The sequence below is a fragment of the Varroa destructor genome, unplaced genomic scaffold (genome assembly GCF_002443255.2).
Source record: "Varroa destructor unplaced genomic scaffold, Vdes_3.0 BEIS01000001.1, whole genome shotgun sequence".
NCBI lineage: Eukaryota > Metazoa > Arthropoda > Arachnida > Mesostigmata > Varroidae > Varroa > Varroa destructor.
This window is the reverse complement of record NW_019211454.1, coordinates 39,648,710-39,673,976: the sequence shown is the minus strand read 5'-3', so window position 1 is coordinate 39,673,976 and position 25,267 is coordinate 39,648,710. Positions and strand designations below refer to the sequence as shown.

Sequence of the window (25,267 nt, the reverse complement as noted above, 5' to 3'; positions counted from 1 at the left end):
TCGACTAAATCGTTTGAAGTCTGCCACAGAAAAATCTTCTAGACGTTTCCATAGGTCCCTGGCTTCAGCCACTTTCACTGGCACCAAAGTCACCTGTTGCATGGAATTAAATTTGTCAGGCATTGGTTTTCCTAGAGCAAGGTTTTTGCTAGGTATTCTTAAATAATTAACTAACCTAATACTTCTACCTCTTTGTGTTTTATATTCAATTTCAAATGAAGAAAATTATTATATTAAATTTATACATTCAGAAACTTTTTTGGGTTGGCATTTTATGAAAGCAATGTTAACATATATCTTAGTATTCTCTTAGATATACTCATATTATTATATTCATGCATTTGCACGTCTATGTATGGTGTATTATGTTGCTTACCATCTATTCGAACCAATTTTATTACTGTAAAACCGTAATATTATTGTAAACTTTCAAACGAATGTAGCAGAAGCAGAATTGATACCTCTTGCCACAAATACCTACACTCCTTGTTTAACAAAACGAGCTGAATTAGTTATTTGTAAACAATAGTTACCGATGAATGCGAAAGCTAGGATAAAAAATGCTTCTAAGTCAAGAGATTATGCCCAGGATAATAATAATTCATTAGTCAGTCTTTGATCCTACTATGCATTTGGTGTCTGGTGAAAATAAGAAATATTCGTTAACTATTTAGCTGCTGGGTGACTGGACGGTTTCCCGCAGTTTTATAAATACTAGTAAGTTCACAAGCGTTTCAGTGCAAGTTTTTTCACCGATAAGTATAGAATGGTGATTGAAACTTACCCCAAAGAAAGTGAATGTTAAATGCAATGGTACCCGCTAGCGTTCTGCCTGATTTCGTTCACATGTATCAAAGCTTACCCGCTCCTTCGTAAGTAAAGTTTTTAAAATGCTAAGACGATGATTTTTTTCTGGACATGTGATAAGTAACTGTTAGCTAGATCGGTTCCTTAAAGCTGATATTCGTTGGCCACTTCTTGCTAAATCATGACGAAAGGTACACCGCGCTCCCTTTTGTCATTGAGCCCGCTATGGATACTCCGTTTTGCATTGTCCAGAATTGCACTATTTCGCTATTACCTAAATATTAAATTGGTTTTAATATCTTGTAAATGTTATATTTTTCTGTACTTTTGAAATTGTTATTAACAATCGGTGTGCCTTGGTACACTGCTTGGCATTCGTCCAGCTTTTAATAGCTTATATGATGCTTCGTTTAAAACTTGCCGAAAACAACCTAGTAACACCAATTCTCAGTCCTTAAGACCTACCTCTATTTGAAAAATCTAGATGTCCTATTGACTTGAAAGTTTCGTTTCTATCGTACGTTATTTAGAAAGCGTTTAGTTAGTTTCATTGTAAATTGTGCATGTAAACTTGTATTCGAAATAGCGCGTAGCAGTAGATTTACATACTCCCGCGTATAACATTGTTATTCCCTGAAAGTAAAGGCAGCTATATTTATAGGATGTGCCACTTATATGAGGCTTTAGCAGTTACCGAACGCACAATCTAAAGAATGGGCAGCGTATTTCACGAAAAAAGATTTCAAGGCTCTCATCAGCCCGCTGCTGAGGCCACGTTTAATAATTGATAGCAATGTTTATGAGTGAAAACTAGCATTTTATGCTAGACAAGGTCCGGTTATTATCGGCGAGAGATTATTTTCTATGTGTTATCAAACACGTTCGGATCCATCTATATGCTAAAAGATATGTGCATCAACCTTCAAGGTGTCTCCGCAAATGTAAGGTGTACCACTTTCAAGGACGTGATCAACAATAAGGTTATGGATTAAATATTATACAAGCTATAATCTTTCGCTAAGTAGTTTTCCAGCGATGGTTGGTGCTCATCTCGTACCAGTGCCTGTACAACGAGCTGGAACCAAGATGTTCTATCTCATTCGTCATATAGACTCATCGTTGCTATGATAGACTGTCTCCCATTCCACTTCTTATGAAATGTACTACAGTAATATGCCTTAGAGATGAGCGATCTGTTTTTCTTCAAAGTGAGATGAAAAAGTTGAACAGACACCCTCCTTTATTAAAGGATTCAGCGCGTTTAAACGTAATTCGAGTTTGTTTTATGAGACTAATATGGTGAGAAGGGCTGATCGTAAAACGTATGAGATGCGTACGTATACTCGATAAATAACCGTGTTTACTCTATAAGTAAGACAGTTCTTTTTAATGTTCATCTGGCGTTCCCATTTTAATAGGGCTTAGCTTATTTAAATTTGAGCGTGGAGAGTTTGCTTTGTTTCCTGGGGCAATGCTTTATAGTGTGCATGACTACCAAACGTTTGCTCCCATCTCCCATCCGCAGAAGATTTCAAAATTGGCGCCCTTTCTCTAAAAGGCCTATTTGTTTGAAGAGAGGGCAGCTAGTTTCTAGCGAGGGTCGGTGAGGGCCCAATTTCTTCATCCGCTCCCAGCTGATCCAAAGGGTTCCCTCGACATCGCTATGAATATCGGAGTCGAGTGAAATAGAACAAAGTTAAAGGTACTTGACACATAAGCTTGTCGCTCCTGTCTACTGTGTCAATAGAGAACATTTACTAGCCCTGCTGGCCAATTTGTTTTTGATAACTTGCGCACTCGTGACTCTTTGTGGATACTTCAACCTAACGCATCTATGCAAAATTTGTTACAGTTAATATTAGTTTGATAGATTTACAAAACTTATCTTCATTTCTTTGATAGGTTTGATAAAGATTATGCAGTATGTTAGGTGACCCACGTATGACTTACAAGTTCCATCATCACGAATCATCGTTCGCATAAGCCCGTTGATGCCGCGAGATTTTTCGAACAAATGAATAATGGTTTCATTCACCTCGAAGAGCTCTCCCAGTTATCAACTATAAAGATATAATTTTCACCCCATCGGATTTTAACCTCACACGTCTAAATATTGTAGCTGGATATCTTTGTACCAAGTTACCCCTTGAGAATAATGAACACCATTTTCAGCTCGAAGCCATTTTGTTATATTGGCTGTACATTCTAAACGAGACGCGCGTCGAATTTCTTTTTAGCAAACGAAACCAGCGGTCAGGTAGGGGTTGCTCGACATCATGGGGTGGGATCTGGAACCCGCCCAGTGATTGCGGCTGCGTGTGCCTCATCGGTTCATTGTGTCGTTGTTGTGACGTTCTTGTAGCCTTTCCATTCTTTTTGACCGATCCAGGTAGCAGGCCAAGACACGAAAAGGCTATCCTAGATCTGATGTTGGCAATTGACATAGCATTTTATTGTTATTTGCCAGTGTTGTACTGTTGTTGTTGTTACTGCTGGCAAACACAAACCTGTGAAAAGAGTCAGAGAAGACAGACAGGGACTAATCAACTGACCTTTGTCGCCACACAAAAGTAATAGTAGTAGTGATATCAGTAGTGTTTACTGCCGGCAGGCACTCCATTTACGTTACGATTATTGTAGCTTTGGACTGTTTCGCTGGTAGGGGCAGCCAGGGTCCCTTTCCTAACGACTACTTCCATCTTTCGCCTTGGACAAGTAGCCGCTTGGCAGTGACGCCGTGTGATTCAGTTCATGGGCAGGTGGCCATCACGTCGACTTCGCTAAGTGGACTTTCACGGTTCCGTGGGGCCAGGCCGATTTACATCTTCGGTCACAGCGGCCGCTTCAAACGACAACGTACTCACAGAGAATAAGTTCTCTAACAGTTCACGTCGGCGTCAGTGAAGACATCAGTCGAGAAGCACATCGCCTGATTAGCTGGAAGACAGTGCTAATTGCAACTGTAAAAACAAGCAAGGGAAACTCCTGGAAGCGTAGTACTGAAATCAGCACCGAAATGTGAATGGTGTCTGCGTTGATTTTGAAATAACAAAGTACAGTCGCATTCAGCGTAACCTACACGAACAAAACAACGGCGAAGAACAGGTTAGCAAAAAAGCGGGTCTTTCGATTTATTTCGTAATATATGCGGGGAAGATCCCAGCAGTATCCTATTACTGTCTGTGCACTCCTTTGTTCAAGAGATTTTCGCCGTTGCATTGAATAGCCTCAGTTCGAGTGTAGACCTTACTGTTACCAATTGCTGCTGACAAGACAGACAACAGCAAACAAAACACATGTTCAAATAAACGAAAAAAGCCAAAAAAAAACGAACTTTTTTTTTGCGTAAAAGAGGCCCTACGAACGACATCCAGTTCACCATAGTGTTATAGTGATTCGTAATTACTTGGGTGAGTGTGCGACGGAGTGTCCAGGCGTTCTATACAACAGACATACACCTTGCATGTGGATCGCTATCGAATAAATAAAAGAAAAAATCACCGGAAGATGAATCCTCTTCATATGCACTCGAGCTATCAGAAATTTCAAGATGTGACTCCGTGTCGAAAAAATGGGTGAGCAATTGAACGAGTTTTAGCTTAATCAGATAATGTTTAAGTGTCTGGCTATTGCTGATATCATTTGCTAACATACAATTGTTGAATATGTAGAAACGAGCTGACAACAATTGCATTGACGCATAACTTTTTGTAGCTTAACCAGTTTAGATTTATTTGTATTCAGATATAATTTTACAAAGGAGCAGGGCTGTTTGCGTTCGTGTTACTTATACGTACGCAAGTCATTTTCGATCATCTAAACGACTAGGCTACAGGCTACGCGAAACTTTAATGAAAAATGAAGGATGAATGTAGAATAGAAAAGAAACTTTTTATTTGGATCCTACCCGTTATTGATCGTTCCTCTATGTAGAGCTTATGAAGTCAACTTACGTATCTTGAGCGGGAAAAATGACTAATTTGTCATTTAACTTGTGCCTTCCTCTGAGCTTTTATTCTCTGTATATTGAATCAACTCAGATCTAAAAAGTCAGGTATTTCTGCGGAGATCATCCATGACAGGTCCACGGAATATCTATGCCCATTTCATTACACCGCTGAAACTTGTGACGAGCAGGTTTTTATAGCGGAATGATAGCCCAACCATGCGCCATATTTCTTTCCTGGTTTATTGCATCAATAAGATATAAATTATATCTTAAAGATAAACGAAAAAATCTTAATCATGATGCGTTAGATAGAGACATGCTTTTTTTGTTTTTATGACAGGCTTATTTGCTCCTTTAAAATGGTGACACACACACACACATATATATATATGATCTTCTATATAAATCAAGAGGCACCTCATAGTTCAACAAGGTGCCCATAAGATCGGTTTTCAAACATATACAGTTAACTCGTTAAGTTTGACCAATATGAATATAACTATCTAAATACTTCTTTATTATAGCTAATAATAAATACAGAGTCGAAGACAATTGTCCAAGCAGGTAGTTTCGATGAATACCCATTTTCTGCGTAACGCCTGAGCTATACTAATATCGGGAATATGCATTTTCAAACACCTAAACCGCCATCATAAGAGGTTTTCAAATTAACTTCTTAAGTAGCTATTTGCGTTCCAATAGCTTAGCCTCCCTTAGAAATATAAGCTTGACTTTATAAAATATCAAGCAAAATACGGAAATCACATTCGTGGAAAACTGACTGGTTGAATAGTATCATCCTTCATTCTGGCACCACGAATCTTCGGTAAAAAGGTCAAATAAAAAGTACCATAAACTGTACACAATCTGTATTAAAAAAGAGTTATGAACTAATAATTGCTAGATAACAACCCATCGATGTTGAGCAAATGACCTCATAGAGAGTATTTTAATTGCGATTCAAGTTGCAATCTAGTGCTCATGCCCTCAGATAGGCTCCGTTCGCAACTTTTCCGTATGCTGTGGTTTTGATCCCAAGAACGAGTTAGCGATTATATCTTACTTCATATTCCATGGACGGGTCTCGTATAATAGCAGACACATGTTTGTAGCTATGACCACGTATTCGGCTAATATAACGAGAAGTAAAAACACGAACCATACGCCTCTATCATGGCGATTGCACACTTGCACTAGAGCTCAAAGCGTTGCCTTGAACTGGGTCTGGTTGAAGCTAAACCTTTATAATCTACAAAATTCAGTACTACATCCTTGCCGATTCGAATCAGAGGCATTCTAATTTAAATCGTTTTGTTTATAGCACGAGTTATGAACGTTTTTTTTTTCTATGTTTTTACGTATACTGTTTGATAATAGATCCAACTGCGCGCTAAATATTTCTACTTCGTTGTAATGTGCTGAAAATACGTCGTAGTCACACTTACAACTCTACCTACAACGAAATCTAGAAAAAAAACAAACTTTCCTAATAAGCTTTCTCCAGATCTGAACTGTACGTTGACTGGGCTAATACGTCGCTTGGCCGTAGCAGTAAATCGTGTACTAAGAAATTTGTCTGTGATATCGTCCTTTTCATGGCAAGAACTCTCGGAAGGATAGAATACTATTCCTTAGATGCAACGATTTTCGCATAGACAGATTTTAAAGGAATTTGAGTAGCCTTAAAACTTACCTCTGTGTCCTGTAAAACTTACCGTATGTTGCATCTTGTCAAGAAGCCAGCCCTGTGCAGAGATAGTTCAGTGGCTATCCGTGTAAATCTGCTATCCCTTAGCAGTGCTTCGTAATTTTCTTTAAGCTATTTCACATCTAAAGCCCGCCATGTGGATATTAGAGGCGAATGTCCAAGCTTTTCTTACCAGCCTGACAGACATCGATGGATGACAAGGCTCGCACATTGCACCATTATAAATCGGAGTGCGATACTGACAGAGTGAGCAAGCTTGCTGTTTCAGTTCACGCCACAAAGAAAGAAATACATCGAAACTCGAAGGCCCTAACTGAAGCACAGATATTGATTGTAAACGCACATCCATATCCACTAGATGACATTCACAATTAACCTGAATGTAACTGATCTGGTTCGTATGCATTTTCATGTCTAATCCCTAATCCGATTCAGGCTTAGGAAAAAAAAAAAGCTAAAAGTATTTGAAACTCCTAATCTGCCATTTAACAAAATGTTCAAACGATATCTTTGAAAATACGCCCACAAATATTCAAGCGTCGTTGTATTCGTCGCAGTTATGGAACTGTCAGCTCGGACCTTGAGAGCGCATATGGAATTAGTCGGAGTATTGTTGTAAATTAACTAAAGTCACCGAACGAATTTATTATTGTTTAATCAAATGTTGATGCGTCAAGTGATACTTAGCTGCACCCGGCTTAAATGAATAAAGTAAAGAATCAGTCATAAAAAAACGTTCAGCAAAAGGTAAACTGGAAATCTCCGAAAATGAATCTTCGAAATGATCAAGCCAACTACCCGGAGACCTGAAATTCTCGGCACAGATCTTGCGCCTTGCGTGCCTGAAATGAAGGCATATCTCAAAGAAGCGGATTTTTCATTTGTCTAAGTAATCCCAAGCCGATTTCTAACGCTATAGCCGAGTGACCCTGACCAATGTCATTACAAACTTGCTTATCTTAACGACAGTTGGATGAGATTTGCCACTTACGAACAGTCAAATAATAAGGAACTAACACGCCTGGTCTTTGTCTTTAATTTCAAAGCACCGCTTCTTTATTATTTATTAATATAGATGTTCACTTTTGGTAAAAAGAACTTTTAAATAAAACTTTTTCAATAAATCGCTGAAAACCACATAAATTAAATTATGGCCGGTAAATCACAAATGACATTTTCGAAATAAGCCACCAAAGATCTAGGTTCGGCTCTGAAGTGAACACGAATATTAGAACGGACTGCAACTTCCAACGTTGATATTTATCCACAAGTTACGCGATCGATAACAGCGTTCATTTATCTATTCGATGGGAACTTGACATACATAAACGAATTCAGATATATAAAAATCTGAAATCTGTTACAGACAAGTCCTGCGTACGACGGCTCTTTTAGCTTACGAACATTTATGAATTTGTCTTACCAGCGTACCGGGACGCACACACACAGGCGCGTGCCGTAGCGCTTCTACTACGTAACAGCATCTGAATTACGTCATGAAGTGCCGCTGAGCAATGTGACCCGTTATTCGTACCCCTGCTATGAACAGATCGCTCCAGGACTATGCGTTAAACGCGACGACATGACACCACTGGCAACAACTGTATGCTCAGTTTTGCCGGATAGTCAATAAAGTAATATAGAGCAAAAGTTCGTTAGTGAAAAAGTGGGAGCATTACTGCTATATACCACGTGCGCCTGCTAGGCAAGATGGCTAGCCTTAGAGTCAATCAGCGGATTAGCTTTACGAGGCAGATGGACAGAGCGGCGGAGCTGTTTCATCACATATGTGCACTTTCCCATTAGCTTACAGCTAATGCTGTGAGTCCTATCGAACGGCCCTCCATCGCCCCAACAACATCTATTCGCCGCTTGAGTAAGGTTAGTGCCTTCATTGTCATAACAATCACAACGTCGAAGGGTGCACCCCTGGCTGTTATACATTTGCTTGAAGCCAGCGGCCTGAGAGGGGAAGGCAGTATTATTTAAGCGTTTCATGGCGTTGCAGTTGTTATGGCTGTTCTCGGAATTCGGAAAAGGGTGATCCCCCGATCGCAGATGGTGGTCAATCAAAGCCACGGGCCTAAAGAGGGCGGTAATAACGACGGCGACAAATTCAGTAGGACTAAGGCATAGACCATGAAAAGCCCTCGCGCGTTTTTATCGCCTTCCCCCTTACCCGGTCGTAACATCGCTAAACTGTTACATAATAATCAAAGTGCAAGCTGAACGAAGCTACGATGCAGCCGCGACCCGTATGACACTACGAGCGAGAGTATGACTTGTCTAAATTGACATATATAACCGAACAACCCCTGCGAATAACGGTGGAGCCTTTGACATAATCGATGTGTTTTGATGGCTCAATTGACCAACAGGCAAAAACGGCACAATTGAGAGATTTATGCTTTCACAAAAAGTACTCGTGGTTAGTTTGCTACAACGAAAAAAGATGTCACGAAGTAAAATTTACTAGCATATTTTGATTTAAAATTCAATTGTAAGTTGTTCTTCAATTGTAGTCGCTAAATTGTGAACTAAACATTAAAATGTTAACTAAGCTTAAAAATTCGCAATGAAAACTGAACGGATTGTTATCGCGAAAAAAAAACTTCAAGACAACAATTTTTTTTTGTCAACCGATAAACTTTCTGCGAATTGTGCCGGCTGACTTCTACCTAAAAAAGGGTCCAGGTATTAACATAGACTCCTACTTTTCTCGGCTTAAAGTCGGCTCGTTGTCTAATGTATCACACATAGATAAGTCGCTGAAAAGTTAGGACAATACAGCCAAAAAAGATCTTTAGTTTTTTCAACGCTGCCTGTTGGCTATTATTGCAACGTACTTTAATCATACAAAGGTTATGTAATAGATAACAATAATAAATTCGTTATCGATTACATAATATTTGCATTCGCTTGTCCATAGGTATGATCGAAGATAAGTTGAAAAAAGTCACTTTTGGGAAGTATTTACAGAAAGTTACAAGGGTGCGTTTGTTTACATAATATATTGCTTAAATCATCGCAATGAATAAGTTAACTGATGCACATGTATAAATACACTCGATTTGTGTAATTTTTCTTAAATATGAAATAGCCGATCAAATCTTCTACCATAGCGTATGTAATCGGGGAAAGCTTCAATATCAAGAACGTCTGTGTGAAAGATACAATGAATTTGGGTACTGAAAGAATTAGAAGAAGTTTTTACCCCTATGTTAAATAGTACAGACATAATATGGATTATAAGGTAAATTATGATATATTATCCATTTGTACAACCGAGGTCAGGTGAACGTTTGCTAAAAACATTTTTAGCCTGCCTTTTAAAAATAATCCGCACTTCAGAAATTATAGCTGTCTTCGTATGTATATTGCCAGAGCCGGATATTTTGCAAAAAAATTCGAATGTTCCACTACCTTTTTATATGTTATACGCGCTTTTTTATTACTATAATGTTTAATGTTAACTAAGAAATTGTTCAGTTTTTTTTCGAAAAGGTAAAATTTTCAGCTTTAGATAAATCCAGCTGATTTATTCCTAGTCGTTACCAAATGTCGATTTCAATTAGCTAACTTCAATGAAGACGATTTGTAAACTCAAATTTGGTATTACTTCGTACCTAATTGAATCACGTTTACTAGTACTAGTGTGGTTACAGAATCAAGAGATATCACATATGAAAGGCGTCTCTTTATAAAAGATTATCACGCCTGGTATATCGAATAATACGACATATATGTGTATATATCAATCTCATTATTTCATAAAAAGTTAATTAGTGTGATGATCTACTGGTTTTTTTTTCTATCGTTTACTTATTTCTTTCTCCTTTATTCTTCTCAATTTTGGCCCCTCTTTCATCCTCATTACAAAGTGCAAACAGCAAACAGCAACCAGCGACAACAACGGCTATTGCCCGTGAGGCCCGTTCCTATTCCGGGACCATCTGTCCATCTTTGATATCGATACCAGCATAGGTCAGCAGCGAATAATCCTACTTCGCACGCACGTAGACCTATTTGTCGTTTCACTGTTTCAGCGATAAACAAAAGCCTGTTAGTTTGTCTTATCGCAATGATAGGCACACGACGTTCCATCTGTGTTTAGCGTACAGCTGCGCTGGACCTTGCACCGCGGTCGATAGTGGGGTGCTATCACGTTGGCGGCAGCGCTGCTGTTGCGGAGCGTCATTCCAGTCAGTATCAGTCTAAGCTAAGCCTGACCAAAGTAAAAGCCGCGGCCAATATGGGCCGTTCCTGCAGTCGTCAACCCCCGTCAATAGCAGTGTCAGCGTGGTAGTCAGCGCACGAGGCAGCAATTGCAAACATAACATCGGCACAAGTCTCGTATGTGGCTCTACTACTATTACTTCTTCCGCCTGCTGCCCCGTCAGCCCTCGTATCTGCGTTTCGTTGTGATCTTGCGCCCGCCTCCTCCCCCCTGTAAACGCCGTTAAGATAGAGGAAATAAAGGCTAAGAGAGGAGAAAATCCCAGCCAGCGAAGGACGACCATGACAACTGCTGGAACGAACGACAGCGTCGCGGCGCTGCTTGCCATACGCGTAGCAAAGCGCAGCTTTAGCCATTAAATTTGTTTCGTTTTTGCCCGCTCCAATGCTCCCGTAGACCGAGTCGCTTTTGATAGCCGTGGCTGTTCGTTGGTTTGCCGTTCCCTGTGGGATTAGGCGATGTGGCTATTGTAATAAAGCGTAACTTCTAGTTGAATAAAAGCAATGGTGGCGGTGCTGTAGTTGTTGATATTAATGCTGTTCGTCGGTCCTTTTCTTATTGCAATTGTGTTACTTTTCCTGGTGGTGATGCCATCCGCCAGCCACGGCTGACACTAGAGTCTAGACATCATCGAGCTGCTTTCCCCGTTGGCTGTCTGCGCAGGAGTCGTTCAAGTGTTCACTGCCTGACTGTACGTACCGTACTACGCTGGTCTACAAAAGCTCTTGCAACGAGAACGAGTTTTATTAAGCACCTCCCCCCGCGCCCCTCCCTCTCTCTACCTTTGTTGTCCGTCTTAGTTATTAGTCCGTATTAGTTGCTTGCCGTCAAACTTTCGTTTAGTTACGGATTTGTCAATGATCTGTCGTCGTTATTGTTGTTGTCATCTTCCGCATTCAGTCACGTAACGTCTGTTTATATAGCTACAGTTAGCATACGGAGCAAGTCATTTGACAAAATGCTCAGTTGAAGTAACACTGTGATATTAAGTGTAGTACTATCATCGCTTCTGTTATGTGTTAGTAGTGCGGCTTGGCGATGACACGTCTTGACTTTAGCTTGTAATCGCGGTACAAATGAGACACAAAATGCCCCTTGCTGTTTGAGTCGTCGTTAAGCAGACAACTGTTGTTTGGGAATGACATCATGCTTAATTCATGTTTTCCTTCTTTTCTCAAGCTCACGTAATGACATAACGCATAAGACGATAACAGCAAAAAGGAAGAGTACAGGTGTGGTATAAGCGTGTGCGCGTGCGTTCATCACAAGCTAATTTTAATAATAATATTACTAAAAGTCATGCGGGGGCTCCCTCTCTTGTGATATCAAATTTGAATTGGGTTCGGTCACGTGCGTATTTCGTCGGCCTGTATAGTCTATAAGGACACCTAGCAGAATTTACAAAATCTCTGATCTGGTTTCCGACATTTCTTTTTGTGCAAGCAACCATCTAGTGAATTTTCAAAAAAAGCTCAAAAGTTTTCACAGTAAACACTTGGTTGCGTTCGAGTGACAGATTAAGAAGAATTAAAGCTACTTTTCCATAGGATGTCGTTGGCACATTTACAAGTATCGCTTGCTATACGATAATTAAGTAGGGAAGAGTTTACCCTAATGAAAGCTTTGCAGCGTTAATGCCTTTTGAAATCAGCCCATAGCCTATCTCCTCCGTAGCACTATACTGCCATACGTTTCTGCGCAGATCCCCATCCTCACCTCAGGCTTCTCTCACCGATATGAACAGATGTCCGCCCAAACAGCGTACTTCTGTTGCTATAAATCAAATCCACAATTTTCTGAAATTTTGTGTATCACGACTTGATTCGTTCAAAGTACCCGCGCGAAACAGATTGGCTGTAGAGGAACATGGCTCGGCAGCCAGTTGATAAACATATAAAAGGTAATAAAAAGATAAACATATCGAATTTGTATTGACTGGTTGGTCGATACAACTTCATTAATCCGCGCCTTTTATCTGCTACGTCGTCGAAGTATTGATTAGTATGGATAAACAACAACTACTAGTATGGCCATATGTTTGCCTCAAGGCATGCTCGTTGTACGTTCACGTTTTAAAAACGTAGTTCCGTTTGTATCATAGCTCACTTGTGAGCACTTCGGCGCGGCGAAGCGATTGTTAATAACCTGCTACATGCTATTCGTAGGGTGCCGTATCGAAAAAAATGATTGAGTCTGGCCAAGCGTTGCGATAGAAAAGCGTTTCTTGTTATAATCATTATTTACGTACCATAATAGAGCACATTTGAAATTCAATAGATTAAGTTTTTATCGGATGTTGCCAAAAAAAATAACACATTTGTTAGTAGCTAACCACGATTTGGGTTTATAACGGAATATCTACCACTTTATACAGTAAATTATATAAATAAATATTATAAAAGTAGAGTACAGTGAATTGAATTCATGCTGATAAAGTAACCGCATTGATGTTATGAATAATTCATTACTGTAATTAAATGAAATATTATTATATTCCAATTAAGATTTCTAATTATAATTAAATTTACAATATACGGCCGCAAATACTGTTAAGCCACCCTATTGTAATTCAACGCGATGGGCTAATTTTAATACACAATAAGTTGCTTTTTTTATTTCAGTATGGTCATCTTGCGATGTTATATAGTCACTTGTCAGAGCAGGAAAGCTAAAAGCAATGCCAGAAACAAGCGCAGCTTCGTCAAGAGCCTTTTCTCCGAACCTGTGTTGACAACTAAAAAATGATACAAATATAAACTATATACGATGCGGCGTCGTTGTGCGTCACGATTCAACGGTGACGTATTATTTGCACTGGTTTGCAACAAGGAACCAGGTAAAGCTGGGTGTATATATACTTCATCTCTAATCTGTCTTGTTTACAACAAAGTAGGCTTATATTCAAATATAAATATATTGAGGTACTTACCGAAGTGTCGATGCCAAGAGATAAAAACACACTGGCAAATGTAAACGAACTTAGAGTGTCGATTAAGCAATAGCGTTCCTTGAAGTTTTTTCGGTTTAGTCGTCCGTTGTCGAGTAATCTCAGCGGCGTTATAATGATCGGCAGTTATCGCATCAACACAAGAAGGATTTACCAGGCTTTTGAACCGGTTCTACAGTTTTTGTTTAGCTTGATTCAGCATGATAGTACGAAGGATGACTGGCTCCAGGCTTGTTTACGGCGCGACTATCTTTTTTATGTCTCGAATCTTACGTGAATGTTGCGTATAGGCGACGACGACGAAATCTCTAAATCAAAAATAGATTGAGAGTTAACTACGTGCTAAACAATGAGATCCTGCTGGCCAATCTAAGCTAAAGAGATGGAACAGTGGACTGTTCTCGCTCCAGTTACTGTTAACGTTGGGATCACTACGTACGTTGGCGAAGAGAATTTTTGGCGTATGAATATCTTCGCAGATGAATCTTCCAGTTGTTGCATATTCGATGCGAAATATAGACACCTTCTGATAGAATGAAATCGTTCTAATCATGCCCTCTATTAACGGATAGTTTGTCGTTTGCTTTTTCCAACGTTGGGTTTTCAGAACATCAGCTCCAGCGCCCGCTTCCCTAACATCGAACTCACTTCCAACTGCACCTTTAATCATGCGTCGCGTTTTCGTCGTGGGTGTCGGTATGACACCATTTGTGAAACCCGGTGACAAAAAGCGCGACTATCCGGTCATGGCTAAGGAAGCCGTTGAAGCAGCGTTGAAGGATGCCCGACTCGAATACAAAGAAATTCAACAGGCCGTATGTGGCTACGTGTATGGTGATTCGACTTGCGGTCAAAGAGCTCTATATGAGGTCGGTCTCACTGGTATTCCTATCTATAACGTGAATAATAACTGCTCTACGGGTTCAACTGCACTTATCTTGGCGAAACAGCTCATTGAAGGCGGTCTGGCAGACTGTGTCCTAGCATGCGGATTCGAGAAAATGGATAGGGGCTCGCTTACCAGCAAGTTCAGGGACCGTGCAAATCCAATTGAAACACACGCCAAAGTTCTTGCTTCGACATATGGTATCTCACCTGCACCCATGGCTGCACAGATGTTCGGTGCCGCTGGCATAGAGCATATGGAGAAATACGGCACGACAAAAGAACAGCTAGCGATGATCGCTGTCAAGAACCACAAGCATTCGGTAAACAACCCCAACTCACAATTTCAAGTGGAGCATACTCTTCAAGAGGTGCTTGAGGCGCCTCAAGTGTTTGGCCCACTAACGAAGCTGCAATGCTGTCCCACTTCTGATGGAGCGGCTGCCGCCATTCTTATGAGCGAAGACATGGTGAAGAGGCTGGATCTTCAGGATCAAGCTGTAGAAATTCTCGCCATCGAGATGGCCACCGACTTTTCGTCAACCTTTGACGAGAAGTCCTGTATCAAAATGGTCGGCTTCGATATGACTAAGGCAGCCGCCGAGCGTGCATTCAAGAAAGCTGGACTAACGCCAAATGATGTTCAAGTTATAGAGTTGCACGATTGCTTCAGCGCAAACGAGCTCATCACGTACGAGGCTCTCGGTTTGTGCCCGGTAGGTAAGGCTGGCGAGTTCATCGACCGGGGGGATAACACCTACGGAGGCAAGTACGTCATTAACCCGAGCGGGGGACTCATTTCAAAAGGACATCCCCTGGGAGCGACCGGCTTGGCTCAGTGCTCCGAGCTTTGTTGGCAGTTACGTGGCACTGCCGGCAAGAGGCAAGTTCCCGGTGCAAAAGTGGCTCTTCAACAAAACGTCGGTCTGGGAGGTGCCAGCATAGTAGCACTTTACCGACTTGGCTTTCCTAAGTCCAAATTGTAAACCAATCAATATTTAGGCTGGCGAATAGAAATTGTGATTCATCTAGAACGTAATGAGCACATTATAAGCAAACAGTTACTCACCAGAATATATTTTCTATCGAACTATGTGATCAAATACATCTATAGATTCAGCTAAAAATACAAATATAGTACCGATGCAGCTGCGAGAAAACAGGACTATTTACGGAGTCGAGTATTGTTAACGAACAAAGCTGCCTCTAATCACTCAAAGATGCTGTGATTTCGCCTTCATTGAGGTTTAATGACTTGGATTTATATTAATTTGCAAGACGACATGTTGGCTGAACAATTGTATACAGAAATTCAAGTTAAAGATACGAAGAGGGAATAAAGTGACGTGACCAGCGTGAGCACTACTCGCACGGGTGCAACTAATATTAAAGGAGGCTAGTTTTATTCGATAGGTACTGGAATCCATGTATATCCTTTACGCAAGGATATTACCATCATCTCACATTTACTATGAGGTAACTGTCCACGTTGCCATTTAGTTATTGGTTGCTATACTAAAAAAAAGAAACGTGTATGTACGATAATGCGAATTGCAGTGTAAGATATATTAATGCCTCGATCTAATTATAATCATTTTTTTCATACGGTTAATGCGCGATCGCTATTAATGCTGATCTGAAATGTTCCTACTGAGTCACTGGTTCGAAGAAAATCTTAGATAGCGTATAGAATAGAATAGATCCGTTAAATTTATATAGTATTAATTAACTTTTATTATATTTTTCAGCGTTCGTCCCTGTTAGTGGTTTTCAGCACGGCTGTATGAGAGGCAGCAGTATTATTTTATCGAAGTGCTGTTATCATATGGTGACCATAGTGAAACTGCTACAGGATATACACTGTCGTATATATCTACATATATGTATATATGAGAATGGGCTTTGCTTTATTCGAAATTGTTCTTGGAGTCAAGTATTCTTCGGTGGCAGGCTATGGGCGCTCTTAGGTAACATTAGGAGGAAAAACGGTGTTCGAGTTGACATATTCTTGTCGCAGATACAAATGACTTATAGATGCTATGAAGGAACAAAAACCGCTTACTGCTCACTTGGTAAGGATATGCAACCTCTACGTTAACTGAACTAAATAAAGAACTTTGTGATAGATTTTCCAAGATAGAGGCGTAAGCTTTGAGTGTCCAAGGTAACATCTTCTCAAGGTAACCAAGGCACCTAAAGTTACCAACCAGGCACAAAGAAAAGTGTAAATTTTTTTAATATCACGGTTCGTTTACAAAAAAAAACGGCTAGTACTTTACAACAAATAAATAAATACTTGGAAATGATTTCTAATGTCCGCAAACGGGATGTATATATTAGACACCTGTAAATGGTAATATGAACTGTTCTCGAACACGAAGGAGTCCCACGGAGAATGGTCGGTGCCAAAATTGGATATCCCTGGGCATTGGTCGAGCAACTTTTGGAGAGAATTTTCATTTCAAAATCATCCGAATGATCGAAGTAGTTTGATGATATGTATATACAGGAGTGTATGACCAAAAGCGTGTGCTATAAATAGTAGTTAATCCCTTGCTGAATGCTTTAACAAATTATATTCAAGATTGGTGCCAGCCATCTTTATCACTTGCATAGCTTTGCAGTTTATTATGGGGTGACCTTGATAGAAGCCTAACTAAATGTAGCATAAAGTCCTATTTGGCCTGTTTCAACGCATCCGAATAAGTAACGTACTGTTGTGAAGAAGTAATTTAGTTCGTCATGCTTGTTTTGAAGATTACTTCAAAAGAATGGATGAATTTTCCAAGTAGTAAATGGCTGTCTAAATCTACAAAGGCTGGCATGTTTGCGTCGCCTCCATTTAATTTGGTTAAATTCAACAGATAGCAACCACAGCTCGAACGTGGAGTTGATTCTGGAAGTAAGTGAAGTATACTATAGGCCACCCTCCCCCTCTTCCCCCCGTACTTTCCGTCATCTTATGTGATGATGTAATAATAAAATGATCAGAATTATTACATTACTATGAGCTATACTTATTGGCTAGTAAAAGGATGCAATCTATGAGAGGTTCATACTTCGTAGTGCCTCCGAAGCGCACATACGGACCGTTTTCACTTTCTCTACCTTGTATTTGAGAATATGACTGGTAGTGTACCTTCCCGGCGATCGTTCCCAAAAGCGCGAGGTCAGGCGCTGTCACCACCTTTTCGTGCGAATCAAGAGATCTCCATTCAATCTTTGGAACAGTTATGATTGTTTTCCAGTAAAAACTAATCTTTGACGAACACAATTGTAAGCTTCTGCTGAGATGGATTTCTGTCTGTCTTTCCCATTACTTGGATCATCATGTTGTCTGGCATGTAGAAATACTGACGCTTTTCAAAAACCATATCGAGGTACTTTATGGTCACATCACATTCCACTGGACCAGATACTGCATTAACCTGCCTATGAAGCTTAGTCTGAACATTGAAACGCCGTTCGATAAGGTATATCGCAAAACGAAAGGCAGACTTTGTCGTGTCATGCCCAGTAAACAAATATGTCTCAAAAACGATAGGATCTATCTCTGAGATTTCTCCTTCGACATAAGTCATAATCATCGTATCGAAAAATAGTTTCTTGGATTTGGGATGTCGACGGCAATTTGGTTCCCCAGCGTTTGAGTTTAGTTCGGACTTTACGATCCGTTTCTTGACTACCTTCTTAGTATGCGGGTGTACGAAATTCAGACGCTTCTTTTGTCTTCGTCCATTGTCTATAGAATCGTATTCGAGGTTGCTTTAGAAAAGTGGGTTCGTCACTCAGATCAGGAGTGGCCTAATGATTTCATGCATATTATTCAGGTACGTTTTTGACGGAAATTGACGCCCGAGGTCGCACCGGTCGATTTTATAAGCAATATTAAGTGTTATGACGCAACTATGGATTAGAAGGCAGTCTTTATCGATTAGACATTTGGCAAAATTTTCACGTGGGCATTCATCGCTGCAGCAAACCTACCAATGAACCCACAATGATGTGTTAGTGTCAGTATTCTTTTTGTTTTGCACAAATATTTCCCGTTGAAATGACTAAACCTGTACCAGTTAGTGGAGCCTGTACACAAACCCTTTCCTAATATTGGTCGTATGCGTGAGCGTACTTGAAATGGCAGGGTCACCTACTTTCGATACGCCGGCTAAACTTCGAAAGAATCGAAAAATAAATAGTTGCGTGGTCGTCTGCACATTTGGCGAAGAGACCGATAGCTCTGTTGCTTCCAACAATGATGAAGATGACGATTAACTAAGTCTAGTACATTACTATTCGATAAAGGCACGTAGTATAACATAGTCTCATATAACGCCAGTTTGTCACACATTGAAGACCGTGCAGAACACTGAATGTTCAAACTCACTTACGGATCTTGCTTACCTTAACTTGCGACTCCTGAGATCCTCACCTGAAGGAACGGTAGATCATCACAAGTTCTGTTTGACTAATCAGCTTACACAGTATGAAATAGTCGATGATATAATAAAGTAAGATAATGAAACGCCGATAAAATTAGCTCCGTAGTGGTATCGAAACGCAAATACCCACCTTGGATTAGGAGGACCCGAGCAGGATACCGTTTGTAGCAGCGTTCTGGCAAAGCTCTCCTCGAGTAGTACATACGCACGTATAGCGTTAAATCTTTATGCATTTTTGTATTTACATGGCAAAGAAGTTCCTTATAGCGAATTTCCGTAGATCTATTTTGCGATAGAAAGCTGATAGGAACACGCTACAGGAGAAGTAATGCAATTTTCACAACCATGTAAAAATAGCCCCTTTACATACGGGAGTTGTGTAGTTATATATCCTGATTATAACAACAAAGCTTTTTCTATCCTGTAAAACGTATTTAATTTCTATTTTTATCTAACGTCACTAAACAGGGTAATTTTCTAGTACACTAAACCTTTCGAATTGATTTTTTTCCTTTGCTTTCCTTTGAAATTGCTTTCCTTTGGTAGTAACACAGTAGAGCGTATGAAAAAACCCAAATTTTCACAGCGTTCTATTTAGGAGAGTAAACTGTTAATAACACGATTCCGGAGATTTGCCGAGAACGGAACGAATGCGACTAGACGTTATGGGCCTTCGGCGCAAAGTATACAGGATTAAATTTGTCAAAGCCCGGGAAAATACCGGAATTGCGACAATGGATATTGGCATTGCAGTCCTTTCTCGGATAAATTTTCTGCCGACTTCTGTTGCTCCATCTAGTTTTCGAGTTGTCATGGTGACTGGCGGGTATAGGCCTCGGCTCTTCTTTAGAACAATACTGAAGTACTTTTCTTTTTTATATAATCGTCGGAACTTAGCTCTTTGGTGATTGGGTTTGCTTCGAGTTCTATAACCCGTTGCTCGATTCTTATCTGGGTAAGTGAAGGTATGAATTTTGGATGGAGCTTTTTTGAAATGACGTCAAAAAAAATTATTCCAAAGTAATGGGTTCAAAATATGGGCTAGGAAGTGTCAGATGTTTTCATATTGAGATAGTTCTCACCCAAGGAAGGTGCCTAATATTTTATCGGTGTCCTCATATTTGTTTCGTAAACAATATTAGAAGCGAAACGCTACAATCGATATTTTGTCGTGCTTTTTCTAGGGAAATAACCAAGTCGATATTAATCAACGAACCTACACGACACATTTACCTAATGTTAATCGGATACATGAAAATCTATTCTGTGTAATTGGCCTTGTAAATAATCGATGCTGGTCTAAAACTGAAAAACACCCATAAAGTAATTTTATGGTCTTTTAGGGATTTCATGACATCTCCTAAAAATGCACCGGAAAGGATTTGAATCTTTCGCTCCATATCTATTTTTTTTTTTAAATTTACATCTGATGAAGTGTTTAGGTACAGAACTCTGACAGCCGCCGTCAAATACGCTGAGGTGGCGTGTTGCTTTGCTTGTTCAGACAATGGCAAAAAATAAGGCGGATGAACTGTATAGGAGAATATAGAATACGGTTAACCCATTGGGTAAAAGCGATAGAATCTACAGTTTGTTTGAGAACATAGATATCAAACAAATCAAACCCACCGGTTACAGTATTCAAGGGTTAATATGGTATGAGTAACAGTTTTGTAATAGATGTACATATTACATATTACACAGATCTACAATAGATGTGATTTTTATTTAACGGGAACGAAAAGGAATTAAACGAAAAGGAATAAGTTCTGACAGAATAATAATTTAAAATTGTAGATTAAAAAAGCTAGAGGAGCTCTAAAGTTTCAAAGTCTATTTTACCTTTGTGATAACTTCGTTTCGTAAACGATTCACTGTTGAACTGCAACATCTGCAATATTCCTGAAAATATTACTATTCGTAACTTCTAACATTAGTTCCGAATATTCTGTAAAATGTACCTAACTAATCGCGTTACACTGTGATCAAAGCGCCAGTTTTTATTTTTCTAGGCATCAGTCAGTCCCGGACTCACTCCTTCAGGCTTCGCTATCGACGTGCATAGATAATGCTACACTCGTGTACGTTACAATGTAGATGAATAAATGAAAATTTCCCGCACAAAATAAGCACAATTTTCCGAATTGGATATCACTCAAATAGTGTATGTTAAGATAGGTTCATATATGGCTAATTGGTATTTAAGTTTTTGTAGCCGCTGACGTCTTTTTCTCAAGTTTTATTCTACAACGTAATCTTTGATATTCTTAAGAAGCTTGTCTATATTACTGTTTGATGGCGGATAGTGTTATAACAAGAAGGCCATTAAGATTTTTCACGAAATCGTTCTATCGCCTATGAGCGAATTAGCAGGTTTTATAAAATCGTCCCTACTTACCCTATCTGCAGTAGGTTCCACCCTCCTTCTTCCGATCAGCCCTTCAATGGAACTGCGGTAAAAAATAATTGCATTTTTTCTTGACTGTTGGAACCATTATACAAACGAATGTAAAACTGACGTTACTTTAAAATGACCCTGATGGAAAATACGCGATACTCAAGCAATCAAAGAGCCTTGAAACTCCGTGGTGCCTTTGAGGTATTTCTAACTGATAGTTTATAATTATCCGAGGGGCAACTCGGGAATGGAAGGAATGATTTTTTTCTTTATTTTTCTTTTTTAAATTTTCTGTTATGTTCGCCCTCATTTCTTGTCCGCATCCAGGAAGCGTCACTACCAGCTGTCCATCATTTGCTTATTTTTCCTAAAACTATCCGGCTCGTTAATTCAGTTGTTATCTATTCGTAACGCTCAATATGTCTATCCTATATACAAAAAATAAGGTTTCACTTGTTTTTACTCATAAATTACATGAACGCATCTTCAATAAATATAGATGTCATATTCGAAATAAAATAAAATATCGTATGCCTTGCAGATTTTTTTTAAATTAAGAGTTGTAGTCAATGCGGGTAAATTGATAGAAGATTAGGATAGGGCAACGTGACCATCTTGCCTGACGGGTGATCGCCATCGGTGATAATTTGTGCTGTTTGACGATGTTCAGGAGGCGAGCGGCCCTACAGAGTCGTGATGTTGCTGACTTTACGTGGCGAAGATTGAAAAAGTTAAAGAATGCTGAAGACATTTAATATGTCTTCTAGAATATGATTCAATACAGAATTTGCATGGATAAGTTCAGAACACGTACGAGGTACGGTATGAACTTCCGTAGCAGCTAGTGTGAATTCGGAATGTAGTCTACAATTAGATCCTTAGTTATTTAATTAAATTTGGCACAAAGATGAAATTAAAATAAAATTTCATGACGTACAGATGAGGACAAGTCCTGATAAACGTCACCCGATAAGGTCAACATAATAAAGAAAAAAAAAAAAGGAACTAACATTTGATTACTACGCCTGCGTGGAAGCACAGTCGTTTATGGAGTGGGTTTTTCAGTTTAACATGTGTCATGTTCCTTATAAACAGTTTATATACAACTGATTGAATCTGTTGGTAAAAATTATTCACATATACAGTTCGTGATTACATATTGTATTTAGTAATTAGCAATGAATGTTATAGTTAATGTCCAGCAGTAATTACGTGAAATTCATACCTTCTAAAGCCATGCAGTTTTTCCTTCTTTGAATAGAATAACGGAGCCGCAAAATGCCACAACCAAGACCTAATTTTTTACTTTGATTTCAGCCTCGATTTTTGTTATGAGATTTTTTTTTGGCTTTGCCACCTCGACAGTTAATTTCGAAACGAGAATTTATCAGAAAGTTACCATTTATTTAATTATATATAAAGTACAATGCAAATTGAAAGTTGTTTGCCTTGTTTAACTTAATAACAGAAAAGCGTTCCCTGAGCCTGTTCGGCGGCTACGTACTGGTGGTGACTATCTCTTCTCTTGGACCACGAGACCTTTATAACAATGGCGAACTTCTGACGAATGTAATTTTTCGCACCAGCCGGGCGAGGCGAGCATTGATGGCAGCCCTGGGTGTTGTCTGGGATAAATTGTTCGGAATTAAACTCCTCCAGGTTAAGGAACACGTCACAATCGCGATGTAGCTTACAAGTTGATCTGGCTACTTTTCGCCTTGGAAATCAAATGACATTGATCATCGTTGATTTTTTAAACTTTCGCGCTGTCATTGGTATTCGAAGCTAAAGACGCATGAAATTCAGTACCATGTCCAGGTGTTTCATTTGTGTAATGTATTCTATTGTGATGTCACATTCAGCGCGGTCCAAACGAGATTCATACAGCTTGGTTTTGACATTTGGAAGCAGTCACATGAGAAATGTGGCAAAATCAAGAGCCAGACTCGTTGTACCATGGACGGTAAACATAAATGCGACGAGCAGATTACGCAGGTTTGTTTTAAATTCTTTCTTATATAGCAGTGACTTCACAAGGGATCGGCCCGCATTAAGCTGAGAGCTCTCGTAGATAACCGTTAGCCTGATTTCATTTTATGTGCAACTACGATGAGAAAGTTACTACCAAACTCAAACACAGCCTCGTATGGGGGGCTGTGTCTGAGTTAAAGACAAGGGCAAGTCGAACAATCTTGTCAGAGATTCCATTTTGAGTCACCGGGCAATCATCCAGCCGTGATAGTGTCTCGGCTAACTTTTATAGGTTCACAAGCCTTTTGCCCACTTAACTTACGAGTAGGTGAGGCCATTCTGTATTTAAATCCGGCGTGAGCACGTTTCGTTTCGTACAGTATAACCGTACGGAGCAATGCTGGACATAGAACTCGAAATATTGATTAGGCCCAAACGAACAACCGTAGCTTTGATATAAATACGACGAACGCTTTGGTTTCAGCTTTCGACAGTTCTTCTCTTTCAAAAGAACTCGCATTGGCTCATTCCCTCACTTACTTCACTAAAAAAAAAATGATCTGTTAAGACACCGTGGTGAGAAGTGTCGATAACGAAATGTGTGGGATCAAAATGGTAATTCTTACACGAGTGCGCGCAAATTTTCATCGCTACCATTTGTTTTAAACACTGAGACTTCGGTCGGTGAATTCAATGATACAGAAAGCAACTGATCTTCAATCTAGAACATGAAATAAAGGTCATTTCGAAAAAACAAATCAGCTTTACCATTATGAGTTTTTCATGATTCACTCAAATTAGATGCATACATTCCTCACGATCTAAATCAGCATGCAAAATAAATGTGGCAATTATGGATAAAATTGTAATTACCAGGCAATTTCGCACGGTAGTCCAGGTATGACGTAAACCTAAGTGTTTTTCCTACGATTTTCCAGTGTCCCAGAAGTGAAGAATAAGTTTGCGTGGGGCTTCAAAATGGGTAATCCGAACAAGGCTATATTTATATGAAGTATACAATTTATAGTTGACCCGACAACGGTGGATCTACAAGTTTTATAACGATGCTCAAACCATAATTGTACGCCTCTCATTCAGCCACGGAACCGATGTCATTGTGAGAAAGAAAGTAATAGTTAGAAATTTAGCGAAACAAACTGTAGCTTATAACAATGTAGATTTACGCAGGATATTAAAATATTGTGAACAGATACAATAATGTAGTGTACCACAGCGTTAGGTTCTCTTTATTACCATTATCGATGTAGCACCTGTGAAAAGCTCCATTGTACTCCAAATACAAGCTTCTTATCCCGTTTTGGAATCTGATCTGCCGCACTTGGCGTGCGGGTGCTATACATTTAGTATGAAAGCGACTAGTCTCTATACAGAAATATTCATATGGGAGCGTAATCTCTAATGACCAAAAAAAAAAAAAAAAGATTGACTAGCATATAATCAGCTTAAGTCAAAAAAAAGCTCACCCATACAACAAGAGTGTTTTGCGCATTTTTTTCAAGCGAGATTCGAACCCAGGCTAATGAAGATCGAAGCTTCAGTGGATAGACCAATTTTCTACTGAATGAAATACGGAAGTGTATTGTCACTACTGCACAAAATACCTTTCGTGCGAATTAAAAAAAAGATCGATACTTGTCCTTTTGTTTCCATTTGGAACAGTGGATCAGGCTTCGCATATACAACCATAAAACCTTCAACTGGATTTGCAGTCTAGGTTAAGCAATATTCGTACAATATGGTTCGATTTCAATACGAATTTGCTTTTATACAGTATACCTTTCCAGTTTAGTCGGAAAAGATAATATGAGGTCAGCAAAAGATAACTAGAAGCTGTCCTCTACCGTCCTAAATTAGCCGTTCAAAAGGCCCATTGACGGCTTCGATTCGTCCAAATGAGTAACTTTC

General features: G+C 39.5%; 1 protein-coding gene and 1 long non-coding RNA gene across 13 annotated transcripts; both read left to right on the top strand.

The window, feature by feature from the left end:
- Positions 1-725: 725 nt before the first annotated feature.
- Positions 726-15,924, top strand: LOC111255316 (sterol carrier protein 2-like). Of its 12 annotated transcripts, XM_022817208.2 has the most exons (4): positions 10,929-11,392; positions 12,535-12,601; positions 13,323-13,537; positions 14,256-15,924. In XM_022817208.2, exon 4 carries the CDS (start codon positions 14,317-14,319, stop codon positions 15,517-15,519), a length of 1,203 nt encoding a protein of 400 aa, XP_022672943.1. In that variant the 5' UTR covers positions 10,929-11,392; positions 12,535-12,601; positions 13,323-13,537; positions 14,256-14,316; the 3' UTR covers positions 15,520-15,924. The 12 variants fall into 12 exon arrangements, with proteins under 12 accessions (XP_022672901.1, XP_022672997.1, XP_022672911.1 ...); XM_022817176.2 differs by lacking the exons at positions 10,929-11,392; positions 12,535-12,601; positions 13,323-13,537 and adding exons at positions 2,403-2,509; positions 3,448-4,382; XM_022817212.2 differs by lacking the exon at positions 12,535-12,601.
- A 7,225-nt stretch (positions 15,925-23,149) lies between these two features.
- Positions 23,150-24,102, top strand: LOC147758626 (uncharacterized). Its single transcript, XR_015318956.1, has 2 exons — positions 23,150-23,365; positions 23,826-24,102. It is a non-coding gene; the product is annotated as an uncharacterized LOC147758626 (long non-coding RNA).
- The last annotated feature ends 1,165 nt before the right edge of the window (positions 24,103-25,267 follow it).

Excerpts from the sequence above, each read along its gene's own strand:
- LOC111255316 (XM_022817166.2), top strand. The coding sequence starts at position 799 with ATGTTAAATGCAATGGTACCCGCTAGCGTTCTGCCTGATTTCGTTCAC. Across the intron at positions 873-14,255 it reads CAAAGCTTACCCGCTCCTTC|AACATCAGCTCCAGCGCCCG; the intron begins GTAAGTAAAGTT and ends TTGGGTTTTCAG.